Source organism: Osmerus mordax, chromosome 19 (assembly GCF_038355195.1).
Source record: "Osmerus mordax isolate fOsmMor3 chromosome 19, fOsmMor3.pri, whole genome shotgun sequence".
In the NCBI taxonomy this organism is placed as follows: Eukaryota; Metazoa; Chordata; class Actinopteri; order Osmeriformes; family Osmeridae; genus Osmerus; species Osmerus mordax.
Window position 1 is genome coordinate 13436066 of NC_090068.1, and position 14972 is coordinate 13451037.

Genomic DNA, 14972 nt, shown 5'->3' on the forward strand with positions numbered 1-14972 from the left:
CTGGACTTGGAGAAATTACTGAATATCTACTTGGATTTTCTCATCAGTTTATTCCATCCAAAAGTGATTATTTTGCATTTCTATTGGCTAGCACTAATGTATTACAAATAACTCTGGTACACTTTTAAGACCTGTTGCTAAGAAACAACATTTCTCAACAGACTGTGCTGTAATACTCTCTGCTGTCGGCTCCAATGAGAGAGCTCTCAAATGATAGAGAGGCAGCACATTAATACAAAACTAAATTTATATGACAGTAATTGTTAAGGTCATATGTGACACTCAATCATGGCGCTGAATTGCATTTCTGAATGAAGCAATTGCAACAGCCCCAAATTCAAGAAATCAAGACATCCTTTTTTATTATTTTAGATGTTTGTGTTAATGGTAGGTTTGATCTGGCAATAAAATAACAAGGCAAAGGACAAGTTACATAAATAATATCTAATTAAATACAAAACCAAACCTGCATGAATATTATCTGGTCAAATCATGGCTGTAAAAACAAATTTCCATTCAATGGTTTTATGCAGTTTATATTTGATCAAACTTAACTTCTTTATGTACATGGTATGTACAAGCAAAATAAATGTCAATTCTAGTCACACGGTTGATTGTAATGGTCTTACTCATAACGTGGAAAAAGACTTATGTATAATAATGTAGCAATATTTTATTAATTTTATTTAGGCCTATTCGTTTCTCTCTGATACTGTCTCTTTGTAGACAAAAAGAGAGAGAATGAATAGCACGATATGACACAGTCCTCCAAATAAATTGTGGAGATTGGATTTCCAGCTCATTTAACCGACAGAAAACATGAGAATGTTATTCAGACTGGGAGTCATTTGGATTGTAATGACTAATCGGGGGCCCCAGGAAGTGGAATTTCTGTGACTGAGTAGGGAGGTTAATTCGAGCACCTCTACAGGTGTTGGACAAAATCATCTCTCTGCTGCCTCAGTAATATAATAGTTACTTTCTTTCCATCACACACATATCTGCGCGGAGATTGGATGTAGGCCTTTACCTTCGGCAGCTTGACAGCTGGTCGTGATTAGTGCCGTTGCGGTGCCCATTCTGAAAACCCAGGTGACCACTCACACCGCACGCTACAACCTGTGGGAGAATACAACTAGAGGTCCCACGAAGTCGCATTGATTTCCAATCAAGTCACATCCAGATGTGGCCAGGCACTCAAGTGACATTTAGGGGCTCACAACCCTGGGCTTTAGAACTGGATAACAGGAAGCATGTCTTTAGAAGAGACGGAAATAAACAGGATATGGATAATACGACTGTGTCAAGCTTGGAAACGTAAAAGAGGATAACTTTATATATTAAATATATATATATACCTGTAGATATTGTTGAGGTGTTGATTTCTTACATTTCAGTTTTGAGTCGTGCTTTGGGGACATTTGTTTTCAAAACTGATACTGTTTCGTAGTTTGGCCAGGAGTATATGAGCTTCAAATTGGCACTCTCATTGCATGGTGTAATGATGTGAATAATTAAAAAAAATAAAGTTTATTCATCACAAAGTAGAGACTAAAGATGGTGGCCATTTTCGTTCTGGTGTTTACTTAGTGATTGATGAGGTGATTTGGAAAGAGTCTTGAACAAGTCCAGTATAGAGCACGAGAGTGAGAGAGAGAGAGAGAGAGAGGAAGAGAAAAAGGGAGGGAGAGAGAGGGACTCAGAATTAACACTAAGCTAACATTGTTTGTGTTCTCTCTCACAAGGTAAAATGAACCCATCTAAACAGATGTACAGCAAACTCTCAAAGGAGAGGTTCTCTCTCAGTCTGACAGGCAGACGTCAGGGTGTAAAAACTGACTTGGGGACGAGCCAAGGTTTACCCATCCTCCTATTACTTGGCCTGACACTGTGAACAGAAGCCATTATCACTGGCTGTTCAGACAGTGTTTAGTGGCCAACTAGACATGCACTCAAGGGCATCTTTGCAACCTCATGGAGCTTCAATGCTCTTATGTAATTTGACTGGTTCACACAAGCTTACTGACAGCACATACTACACCCTCTGCTAATCTAAATGTTTTGCCAATCCTCATACTACTTCAGCAAAATTATTTTTTAAAAGCCATCAAAGTTTTAATTGCTGAACTCCTTTTAAAACATGTGTTCTTTGTTAATGGCGACGTGACAAATGTAATTCCATACAATGTCAGGAAGTAAATAAAATGGTCATGTTTTGGATTACTACACCAGCAGCTATGTGTAGATTGGCTAAATACAGATGATATCTAATGTCAGTTTATTCTGCTGCTACAGCGTTATGTTGCCCCCATGTGTGCATGCAATGCACTTCAACTGCAAGAATCTGAGCCACAAACGGGCAAGATATTGTGATATGCATGTGATTCCCATTTCTGGAACAACTCGTTTCAATTAATCGAAAAATGATTTGGCTGGTTTTGTTTTAATAACACAGAACTCATACATAAAAAAAATAATATAGCAAAAGCAGGGTACATCATTGTTTTGTTAAAATACTACTACTCAAGTTAGGCTGAAAAGGTGAGATAAAATGTAATTTAACGTAAGAGCAGTAATTGTGCAAACTAAGCGATGGGCTACAAGGTGCATACAAATTACTTTTCGTAAGAGAATAAGTCGAACACAGACCTGCAAGAGCCAAATGCAAAAAAACAGAAAACATACAAAGCAGTTTTTCTTCATCGCGCTGCTAAACGACACCACCTCTGCGTTGCAAATGTTACATATGAAACCATGTTGCCAGGTTTCAATATCCCCCAAAATGCCATCTAATGCTACCTGGCATTCCCCTTTGCGGCACTAGCTTATGACCTCTCATACCCGGAGCTGTATAAAACAACTGAACAGATTTAGACTGACACAACAGCATGTTAGGTTTCAAAGTGCATCAAACAACTGCAAAAAGAGTTTTACAAAATGTCTTAAAAAATTAGAGAAGCCACTCACTTCGACAAGTAACAACAGCTTTGTTTTGTTGACTAACATTTTTTTTTTTTTATGATTGACCAAACCTGTGACCTCAATAGGATGATTCAGATGAAAGATTGATTACGCAAGTGTTCCCCAGCTCTGACCCAGGCCTCAGGCTCTGACCCAGGCCTCAGGCTCTGACCCAGGCCTCAGGCTCTGACCCAGGCCTCAGGCTCTGACCCAGGCCTCAGGCTCTGACCCAGGCCTCAGGCTCTGGACTTCTTGTCTTTTCTTCCAGATTCGCAGGATCCATCAGCTTTTCTTTTGTGAGCCTGAAAAACAAATGAGAAGCAGAATATTTTTTTACACAGGGAGGCAAAGTCGGGTTCTTAAATCCCCTTTATTAAATCTTTACTCATTAACCACCCCTGGACATGAGGATTAAGTCAGTTGAGTCAATACACATCATTGTTTCCCAAAGCTGTAAACATCCGTTACTGTTTGGCTTTTTGGAGTTCTCTTTTTCTTCTCAGCTCTCTCTTTCTCCTCGATCTCCATGTTCTCTTTCTCGATGAGAGAGATGAGTGTGTTACAACGGCGTTGCAGTTCCTGAGAAACATGCAACAGTATTGAAACAGATGCTCTTAAAACAAACAACCATCGATTAACCCTTCGTTAATCACACCGCCCTTCAGTTTTTCTTTCAACTGTCATCTGCGTACGTACCATCGCGGTCCGGGACTTGATGAACCAGTCGAATCTGAACTGCGGCGCATTCCGGACGCACTGCCTCAGTTCCTCGTAGACGCACTCCTTGTCGAAGCCCATCTTGTGCAGCATGCAGATCAGGAAGCGATCCTCCTCCTCCGTGTAGTTCTTGCCTTTGTTGGTCCCATACTGGATCCTCAGCTGGTGGAATGGGGCCTTGTACCTCGCGATCTGCAGCACACGGCAAAACACGTGGTAGGGCCCGACCGTGAGAAGCTGGCTGAATGACATACCTTGAGACTGACAGGTAGGGTTTAACCCTTGTGCTGCCTTCGGGTCACATGACCCAAAGGTTCACAACGAACCATCGTTGTGTTCACCCAATTTTACCCAATACAAAAACAAATAAAAAGCATTTTCTTTTAACCTTCGCAATGTGGGGGTTCTGAGAAAGCCCGACGGTTAAAAGAAAATGCTTCACTTTGTTTTTGTATGCGGTAAAGTTGTCGCAATACGACGGTGGGTCACAACGACTGATGGCTCAGAATGACCCGAAGATAACACAAGGGTTTAAACAGGGGCGGCACCTTGGCGTCTAACGCCTTCTTGATGCTGATCCTGCGCTGGATCCGACCCTCGCCACGCTCGATCTGGGCCATGATCTTCTCAATGTCCTGGAGTTCATTGCAGCGCTCCCAGAAAATGGCTTGAATGCGAAAAAATATGTTTTAGAGCACTGGAATGACATGCATTTATCAATAACGCAGTCAGAATTTTAGTCAAAAATAAACAAGTAATAATATTTTGGAAACTGGAGAAAATAAAACGTTTATTCAGATGATGTGGATGATAACAGCAGCAATGTTGTGTCTCTCACCAGAATACTCGATGACTTCCTCAGGGCTTTTACCCTCCACTTCACGGGCGATGTTGTCAATGTCGTCACGGCCGTATTTCTCGTTGGCTTTGATGAACTGATTGAAATCTCGCTTGTTCCAGTTGGTGAATCCCTGCATAAGAAGCAGTGGAAAACAAACAAGCCCCAAACTGCAGCAGGTCCAAGTAAATACTAGACACACTTACTTTTGAATGAAACACTCCTACCAGATCAACAGAAGTCTTTTAGATTGTAAAAATAAGACATTTTATATCTATAATCTAAAAAAAGACTGCCTGTATGGTGGCCCATCAGGGTCATGCTGTACCTGCGTCAGCAGCTTCTCCTTTTCCTCCGTCTCCTCGGCCGTCAGGGGCCCCGCCTCGTCGATCTTCTTCTGCTCCTCCTTTTGCACCTGGGCAGAGCCGGGGACATCAGGGCTCCTGGGCACCTGAAGCACGGAGGGACAGAACACTCTCAGACTCCAGGGACTCTACATCCCTCCACCTCTCTCTGGCCCCATCCCTCCACCTCTCACTGGCCCCATCTCTCTCTTCCTCTCCTTCCACCCTTTCCTCCCGACCTCTCTCTCCCATCCCTCCCCCCATCTCCCTCTCTCCTTCTCTGTAAGAGCAGGGGCCACAGACCGGCTGGCCCAGGGTGAAAGCAGAGCCCTGGGTCCAGGGTGAAAGCAGAGCCCTGGGCAGATGTATGCAGGGATCAGGTGGCATTAGAGGGGGCGTGGGTGACTGTCTGCCTGGCACCAAGGAGGACCCCAGCCCTTCTGTCAGCTGGGACACACTTCCACTGACTCTGTCCTCTCTCTCACAACTAATTTGCCTCAGTCCAGAGCCAGCGCCGGGGAATTCAAACAGTCGTTTTTCCGATACAGAACTTCTCAAATACAGAGCCACTCTAAAAACGGGTGTTTCCAGGAAGTGCCACTGGAAGTATTGTGGAATCGAAAGGATTTTGTTCCGTACTGCACGACAGCTGACTCGCAGGTCAAGGAGATCGTTATTGCCCATGAGGGGCAATTTAAAAACTAGACCCTGGGAGCTCAGCAGATAAGTGCGTATACCATGTAGGCTGAGGCCTTACCGCAGCGACCTGGGTTCAAATCAAGTGAATCCCTGAGCTGCATGCCTTCCTCTCTCTCTCTCCTCTTGACTTTCCTGTCACACTTCAACCTAAGAACCATTTAATAAAGCATTCAAAAATACATTCAAAAATAAGTACATATCACCTTGTAGCCTATGGTCTTCCTGTAATGAAGGATCTCCATTTCCAGCAGCTCAAACAGGCGAGGGGGAAAGTACTGGAAGTCCTGGATGCTGGGCTGTTTGGGCGGCCGAGGAGCCTGCAAGCCAGTCAGCGTGTCTCAGCCACGACCGCCAGGGCCAGACCAACATTTACCACTCCACTGAATACCACTCATGACTCCACTGACCAGCATCGCATCAACACGGCTGAAAATGGAGTCGAGCAGCAAAAGCCATCCTCTCATAGCACGGACTGCAGGCAAGGCCGCCCTTGAAATTTCCCGGTGATTAATGTGTGAGTGAGCGTTACCTTCGGGGCCCGAGGTTCACTGACGCGCAGGGCTTCTCTGAAATACGCGTCCACCGCATAGTTGGCTTTCCGTTCTCGTTTAGGAGGTTCGATCCACTCCATCATGCTCAACTGAAAGGAGAGACCATGTGGGATCAGCCGGTCAGTGCAAGACTCTGCCCTGTGTGGTGACCGTTATAACTGGGAGTCAGATGGGTTCTGATAAAGCAAAACGCTTTTCTCCAAAGCTACATTACAGGGGGGATCTGAACCTGAGACCTCTTGATCTGTGGTAGTTTTACCAAAGATCCACACCCATCCCCAGTTCAGTCCATCAATGAGAATGTAGACACATACATAACTCTCAGAAACTCCAACGAGTCCCATTAATAATACATTTAAAATATAACCGTAAAAACCGCGGGTCTGAAGGTTGTTTACTTTCTGCTTCTCTCTGTAGTCCTCCCCTTCGAAGTTGTAGAGGCTGGTCTCTGCGGCTCCCATGTCCATGGTGAAGTTCCTGAGAGAGCCTTCTCCCAGCTTCTCCATGCGCTCGTTCATCTCCGCTGTCTGGGACAAACATCAACAGAACAGTTACACCGCGTCCTGACTTGACGCAAGCGTCCCACTACCACGAGGCGTAGCTCACCTTCTTGGCTCCTCGCTCCAGACTAACGCGAGGCGTAGCTCACCTTCTTGGCTCCTCGCTCCAGGATGGTGTTGATGTCTTCCTCCGTGAGCTCACTGTCCTTGGAGGCGAACACATGCGTGGCGCCGTGGCGAATCATCTGCAGCATCTCGTCCTTCCCCAGTTTGGTGGACTGCTGGTCGATCAGCCTCCCTGAGAAGCACACAGCAACATGTTGGGAAACACAACCATGCCAAGCTCCAGTTCGTCTCCTAACGTAAAGTCCTTTTCTTGCCTGTCCCAAAGAAGGTTTTCCCACTGAAGTTACTCCACAAAACTAAAAGGAGAGTCTGTGGTTTGTGGAATTCCAATCGTTAAAACGTGTCAGAAACAATCTCGATTGTTTTGCGATACATTTGTGATACAAGCCATGCTAAATACCTTGTTGAATAACAATGGAGTCTAGTCTCAACTTCCTCTCAGCTCTCTCTACAATCCTCTCCTCGACTGTGTTATCAGTGATGAGGCGGAACACACGCACTGGTTTCTTCTGACCAATTCTATGAGCCCTGTCCTAGAGGGTCAAACACAAACACACTGGTTGCCTTTCAGAATCTACATTTCAGACAAACACAACATCATCAGCAGGGGTGGGAATCTTTTGGTACCTCAGATTTGAATCGATTCTTGGGGTCACGAATCGATTAAAATCGATTCACGATTTTTCATCCCCCCCAAAAAAAAATATTATAAAAAAAAAACGTTTTTTTACATTTGTGAATCGATGTGTATCGCTAGAAGACTTAATCGCATTTCAAATGTGAATCGATTTTTTCCCCCACCCCTAATTATCAGTCAGCCGTTAAGGAAACCCTGTTGTTTCATCATCCAAGTTGTTATAAGACGAGCGGTTGAGGGTCTTGAGAGAAGGATTCGGTCGTACTTCAGAGACATTAGCGATATGACATCCAACACAAACAGGACTGAGATGTTTCTAACCATGGCCTGCAGGTCTACTTGAGGGTTCCAGTCAGAGTCGTACAGGATGACCACGTCGGCGGTTGCCAGGTTTATGCCCAAACCCCCAGCTCTGGTGCTCAACATGAAAATGAACTTGCTACTGTTCGGAGCATTGTAGGCCTCTATGGCTTGCTACATGTTCACAAGGAAGAAGAAGAAAAACAACATTATGTACAATATTTCAAACGTCTTCCTTGTGGCAGGGAGGGAAGAGGAACGTGGCAGGGAGGGAAGAGGAACGTGGCAGGGAGGGAAGGGGAACGTGGCAGGGAGGGAAGAGGAACGTGGCAGGGAGGGAAGAGGAACGTGGCAGGGAGGGAAGAGGAACGTGGCAGGGAGGGAAGAGGAACGTGGCAGGGAGGGAAGAGGAACGTGGCAGGGAGGGAAGAGGAACGTGGCAGGGAGGGAAGAGGAACACAGAGCAGATGATGGAGGAGTCTTGTTTCGGTGTGTGAGGACTTGAGACGTGTCTGTGCTCTACCTGTCTGGCTTCGTGCGACGTGTTCCCGTCCAGGCGACAGTACTCGTAACCCCTCCACATGCAGTAGTCCTCCAGGATGTCAAGGACGCGGGTCATCTGACTGAAGATGAGCACTCGAGACCCTACAGACACAGTACAGTCGGTCTGTTACAGAACTCCACACACTGCCAGGGCACAGGAGCAATTCCTGTCTTCATAGAGAGAGAGGGCAAAGAAAACTAACAAATTATTCATGAGGCTCCCTTGCAAGGCAGTAAGGTTTAATTAATGTAATGTCAAATGAGCCTATTTGACAGTCAAATGAACTTTCCTCATCAAAAAAAACCCTACATGAGCTAATGATGAATTCAGCATAAATTCAATCAGGAAGCAAAGACAGGAGTCTGCATGGCATAAGGATGTCCTCACTCTATGCAGAGATAATCATCAGGTTCAAAGAATAGCTATTCTGACTGGCACAGAAAAAAAAGTACCCATATCTATTCATGCAATATTACATTTCTCAATTCCTCCCATCTCCTCGATATCAATCCGAGTTATTTCCGTCTCATTCCCATATCCTATTATGTAAATAAATGGGGGGAAAAATCTGCGTGGAAACCTTGTTCTTGGACTTTGGGCAGAAGCTTGTCCAGAGCCACCATCTTGCCGCTGTTGATGACCAGGTGTGTGTCTGTGGTGTAGGGGGGTCCCGGCTCGGCCCCGTCAAACAGGTACGGGTGGTTGCAGCACTTTCTAAGCTGCATGAGGATGTTCAGCAGGCGCATCTTATCCATCTTCCCCGCAGAGTTCAGGATGTCGATGTCCTTCATCAGGATACGAGTGTACCTGTTACAGATGCAGACATATTCAAGGACGAAGCATCTTAAAACCCATGATAACCCTAACCTGTTACATTACATTTAGTCATTTAGCACACGCTCTTATCCAGAGCGACTTACAGTACATTACATTTACATGTAGTCATTTAGCAGACGCTCTTATCCAGAGCGACTTACAGTAAGTACAGGTACATTCTCCCCCGAGGCAAGTAGGGTGAAGTGCCTTGCCCAAGGACACAACATAATTTTTCATGGCCAGGAATCGAACCGGCAACCTTCTGATTAACAGCCCGATTCCCTAACCGCTCAGCCATCTGACCCCCTTGAATATGTCTACAGATGTAGATATATTCAAGGAAGAAGCATCTAAAATAGATGCTACGGTTTACAGTCTTTCAGAAATACCCACCATTCTCTCTGCATCTTACTCAGTCCCAGATAAATTTTCACTTCCTTTTTAGGAGGTAGGTTTTTTTCCACCTCCGCTTTGATGCGACGCAGGAGAAAAGGCCTCAGAACCTGAACAAACATACCACATACAGCGAAACACCACTCACATCATGTCATGATGATACTTCAAAGCCATGATAGTGTTGCAAAACATTTTCTATGTGTATGTTTTGTGTTCGGTGAGATTGTTTCCCGTTTCAGGTACAAACTAACTACAGAGAAACACGCGGTGAGCAGTTTTGGTAGGTATTCTCTAAGGACCAGGAATCTGTAAATCAAAGCTTACCGCATGCAGTCTCTCAACCAGCTTCTGGTCCCCGAGACAGTTGTTTGTGTCGAACCAAGAATCGAAGTCCTGAAAATGTAAAAAAAATTACAAAAGAAATGTTGTTGTGTTCCCGATGCTGTAGAACGCTGGGTAACAGCTCTCAGCCTTCAGATAATGAGACGAGAGGATGTTATTTTGATTCAGAGATGCAGAAGAGTGATCTGGAGAAGCTGCGACAGGATCCGTATGATGAGCAGAGCGCTCAGGGGGCAGTCTACAAGCCTCAACACTGGGATGAGTCTGAGCACTCAGGGGGCAGTCTATGAGCCTCAACACTGGGATGAGTCTGAGCGCTCAGGGGGCAGTCTATGAGCCTCGACACTGGGATGAGTCTGAGCACTCAGGGGGCAGTCTATGAGCCTCAACACTGGGATGAGTCTGAGCACTCAGGGGGCAGTCTATGAGCCTCAACACTGGGATGAGTCTGAGCGCTCAGGGGGCAGTCTATGAGCCTCGACACTGGGATGAGTCTGAGCACTCAGGGGGCAGTCTATGAGTCTCAACACTGGGATGAGTCTGAGCGCTCAGGGGGCAGTCTGGTCCTGTGAGGCTTAGAAGTTCAGAGATTGACTGAGTCTCACTGAATCTGGTGTAAATGTGACATCAGAGACAAATACAGTTAACGAAATAAACACCCGAAGGCTCTTTTCCCGCAGCAACATACCGTCTGAGCAGAGATATAGACCGTAGTGGTGTCCTCCATTAGAGGGTCCTCTATATTTCACCTGGAGGACAGGACTGGATCTAGACAAGTGTTTCCAGGAGGGGGGGAGACTTACGTTGGCAGAGTTGAATACGTCCGGTAGGAGGAAGTTGAGCAGCGCCCACAGCTCGTGGAGGTTGTTCTGCAGCGGCGTGCCGGTCAGGAGAAGGCGGTTGGTGGTTTTAAACTCCCGCACAATCTCAGAGAGCTGAGGACAGATGACAAATATGAGATGAGTCTCATCACCGAACACCATTAGAGCTTCTGATAATCCGATAAAAGAACTACTGTATACAGAATGATGAAGATTGAAAATACAGGGTACATATGATATGGGAGATAATTACTTTGGATTTCTCATTTTTGATCCTGTGAGCTTCATCGATGACCAGATATCTCCAGTTGAACCTCTTGAACACAGACTTTTCTCGGATGACCATTTCATAGGACGTCACGCAGACGTCCCATTCTCCAGGCATCATGACGTCACGCACAAACGCAGCCTAAACGAGCACGACCAAATCAAATCACTCATTCCTACGTTTCTAGTCTGTGATAGTGATCGATATATTATATAGTTAAGAGAATATGTAGGCCAGGAGCATAGCTTTGTTTTAAATGTGGGTGAGACTGCTTTTTAGTATTTTAATAACTGAGGAATGCGACTGTTAAATATGTCCCACCCACGTTTGAAACCTGCACCTCTGCTGTAGGAGACTAGTTCAAAAAGAATAGTTCAATACCCGAGCATCCTTGTCTCCGATAAGACAAACGGCCTTCAGAGTTGGCACCCATCTCTTGAACTCATTCATCCAGTTGTGTAGCGTTGACTTGGGAACCAACACCATGTGAGGGCCCGGAATGTTCCTGTAGTGCTTCAGGTATCCCAGCAACGCGATGGTCTGAAGGGTCTTCCCTAAGCCCTGGGGTGCAACACACAAGTACAGGATAAGTTGGGCCCCATCTCAACCGGGACAGGAGCCCATCTGTACCAGGACAGGGGCCATCTCTACCGGGACAGGAGACCATCTCTACCGGGACAGGAGCCCATCTCTACCGGGACGGGAACCCATCTCTACCGGGACGGGAACCCATCTCTACCGGGACAGGAGCCCATCTCTACCGGGACAGGAGCCCATCTCTACCGGGACAGGAGCCCATCTCTACCGGGACAGGAGCCCATCTCTGCCGGGAAAGGGGCCCACAGGGAAGAAATGTTTGATTGGATACCAGAGGTTACGTTACGAGTTGTGTCATTACCATCTCATCAGCAAGGATCCCATTGATGCCGTTCTCGTACAGAGAGATCATCCAGTTGAGCCCTCTGACTTGGTAATCCCTCAGGGTTCCGTTTTTAACATCTGATGAGACGTTTCATACGTTAAAAACAAACACAATATGTTAGTATCTTCAGAAATCTAAATCTTTCTGGAGCAGTGTGGCGACAGAGGCAGGAGTGACAGTCAAACAAAAAGAGATCGTCCTACAGGATGGAGACTCTTCGAAGCGGACCAGGACGTTGGCAACCTTCCTGCTCTCCGACAGAAGCTCTTCATCCTCTTCCTGTTCTGTTCTTCTGTGACGATTACTGAAATCAGATCCACAGTCACTGATTACAACGACAACACTTGGTTATCTTGTACTGGGTCCGCCGCAATTAAAGCACAGTGAGTTCTTTGTAACACATATCTCATTCAACAATATTCTTCCCTGTCTGCATGTTTTTTCTGATGTTGCATCTTGATGTTATTTGTTTTACGCTGATGTTTTAACGCAGGTGTGTAATACTCTAATGTGTGTACGGGTGCACATGTAGTCTTGTGTACATGAGTGTGTTGTTACATTTACATTTAGCAGACGCTCTTATCCAGAGCGACTTACAGTAAGTACAGGGACATTCTCCCCGAGGCAAGTAGGGTGAAGTGCCTTGCCCAAGGACACGTCATTTTGGCACGGCTGGGAATAGAACCAGCAACCTTCTGATTAATAGCCCAACTCCCTAACCGCTCAGCCATCTGACTCCTTCTGACTCCACTCTACTGTGTTCTTTGCTCTCGTTTTTACTACTGTGCTCTTACAATCCTCGTTTGTGTGTTTTACTTACTCTCCAATAGAGAGCAGGTTTTGTTTCTCGTCTTGTTTGATGCGCGGGCGTCCGAGCTTCACTTTCAGAGGTGAAGTAGGAGACTTCTGGGACGCAGGCTGAATGAAATGTGCAAACAGCTCTGTCTGCTTCAACAGGAACTCAAAACGATTCGCTCGGTCCGTTTTCTAGACAAGAGAAGAGGGGAGACGGTGAAAAAGAAGAAAACCAGACATGTTGTGTTTGGGTAATTTACATTATGTTGGTTTTGAATCTTTACTCTCCCTACTGATTGTGAATCCCAATGTGCACTACCTCAATCTTACCACAGGGGGGAGACAGAGGACAGAATCAGACGAGTTGTTTTTCTGGCTCAATCTATACTGTTAAATTGTAATTATCGTATCTTGAAATGTTCACTCAGTAAACGCATACATGGATCTCCAATTAGATCACCTTGACGTGATGCATATCTGGGTATCTACCTGCGTCTTATACTGGGAGGTTATGCTCTAAGCTATAATTAATTACCAATCTATTTATTGACGGTATTGAACTCGGCATGGATCGATCGATCCCTTAAAAGTGAGTGGCAGGTTATGTTGGATCGAGGAGACAGAGATTCCTCACCCGTTTCTCCTCATACTCAGGGTCCACATCGCCCTCGACTTTAGCCGCAGCCTTTGGGGGTATCTTGAGCTGGAAAGGTGGGTCATCAGCTGCCTGGATCAAATCATGAGATCCCCAAACATGCAAAGTTATGTCCAGGAAAATACTAAATGATCTGTCTTTCATAAAACCGTAAAACGTGTCTATTGTAAATGGGAGGTGATATTAAATATAACAGTAAACCAGCCCAAAACAGTGGAACTACAAAATACACCCAACTGCATGTTTTGGAAATGTATTTATGATTATTCGCTCCTATCTTGCGTTAGCTCATGGTTATATATATTTGAATAAAAAAAAACGTGGATTACTGTTACAAACATAGGCCTTTGCTACATATACCTAATGTGAATGCATTTATATTGGGCTTGATTCTACCTATCAATACTGTGCTACATATTACTAGCTAACATGTTGCTGAGAGTACCATGCACAACAAGCAGAGACAGTTGTATACTAATAGGCAGGCTGCTTAATGCACATTGTGACTGACTGGCCGCCAGCTAGTGTGAAGCTAGACTGGCTACGAGAAACCTGACGACTGGCAGTGACAGCGCAGGTAGCTTTAGTGGAACCAGGAGGTATTGCCATGCTGTTTTTGACAGGTTTAAAACTCTGCAGGGACTCAAATTGTCATACAGCTACGATGTACATGTCGATAAGCATAACAGTGCATGTTAGTCTGCCTGAATACATAAAGCTAGCTAGCTAGCTCACATCTGTAGCTAGCTAGCTCGCTAGGACTGGGCAGATGTGCAAGCCTTCGCGCCATGTTCACCCCCGAGCCCCCCACTCCCCCAAATGAACAATACAGCAAACTTCTACACTGTATCTCAAATGTCTAAAAATTAGATGTCCGTCCGTGTATCTACTCACCTCATCCATTTCAGGATCAGGCTCTCTGGAAGTTGACGGAACCTCTTCATCTGACATTGTGTCGAATATCTATTTTTCATCAGTTAGCTAGCTGGCTTGGTAACGTTATTTGATTTCAGTCACTGTAAGTTCGACATGGCCAAAAACCTCCTACGTCACTGTGCGGGGAGCGAGCCCTGTACACGCCCCCTGGCACAGAACATCTCTCGCGCGGATGTGGCAGTGAAATGCCGCGATACCACAAATAAGAGGGGCATTCCCACTGTGAATTAAGAAATAAACATCCTAAACACGGTCAACCAACGTCTTTTGTCACCCTGAAATTACTGCACTGGTGACTAACAACCTGTGTGAAAATACTTGATCGATGTCGTGAGTTTACACAATTCGTTTTATGAACCTGTGATTGAGCGCCACGAGAGGGCGACTAGTGATTAGTTAGTGATGTGTACAAGCAAATTTATTTTGAAGGTTTGCTATTGTATTTAGCGCAGATTCTACAGTTAGCCAAATAGTTCACCCAATATTCAGCGATATAGCGTTCTCTTATGCAATATATACTTTAGTTTAATATATTCCAAAAATAAAGCACTGTCATTGTTGCTGAAATTGTCGATATGATTTATTTTGTTCGAACCCAATGGCATGATGTAAAATATTATCAACTATAAAATATCCACTCTAGAGCAGTAATGTTATTTTTCCTTCATAGCTATGCTGTATGGAAGAGGCCAAGAGCTTAAGTGACAGATGGCAGAGAAAAGTTCCCTCACAGCATTTTTCTGTGGCGCAACCATTTGTCTTTTATCCTTTTAAAGATCTTAGTCGTGGCTGGTTTTACAAACA

At 45.1% G+C, this 14972-nt stretch overlaps 1 protein-coding gene across 1 annotated transcript; it reads right to left on the reverse strand.

Moving 5' to 3' along the window:
- Positions 1-2433: 2433 nt before the first annotated feature.
- smarca1 (SWI/SNF related, matrix associated, actin dependent regulator of chromatin, subfamily a, member 1) lies at positions 2434-14255 on the reverse strand. The gene is made up of 24 exons (XM_067257434.1): positions 14127-14255; positions 13212-13304; positions 12603-12769; positions 11986-12086; positions 11759-11859; positions 11242-11421; positions 10846-11001; positions 10575-10706; positions 9754-9822; positions 9427-9536; positions 8798-9024; positions 8197-8318; positions 7695-7847; positions 7137-7269; positions 6760-6908; positions 6509-6637; positions 6089-6199; positions 5763-5876; positions 4845-4967; positions 4517-4649; positions 4227-4345; positions 3658-3870; positions 3430-3540; positions 2434-3263 (listed from the first exon to the last, which is right to left on the reverse strand). Exons 1-24 carry the CDS (start codon positions 14181-14183, stop codon positions 3198-3200), a joined length of 3069 nt encoding a protein of 1022 aa, XP_067113535.1. The 5' UTR covers positions 14184-14255; the 3' UTR covers positions 2434-3197.
- Positions 14256-14972: the final 717 nt, after the last annotated feature.

Excerpts from the sequence above, each read along its gene's own strand:
- smarca1 (XM_067257434.1), bottom strand. The coding sequence starts at position 14,183 with ATGTCAGATGAAGAGGTTCCGTCAACTTCCAGAGAGCCTGATCCTGAA. Across the intron at positions 9,537-9,753 it reads TGGTTGAGAGACTGCATGCG|GTTCTGAGGCCTTTTCTCCT; the intron begins GTAAGCTTTGAT and ends ATGTTTGTTCAG. Across the intron at positions 6,909-7,136 it reads CTCCATTGTTATTCAACAAG|GGAGGCTGATCGACCAGCAG; the intron begins GTATTTAGCATG and ends TGTGCTTCTCAG.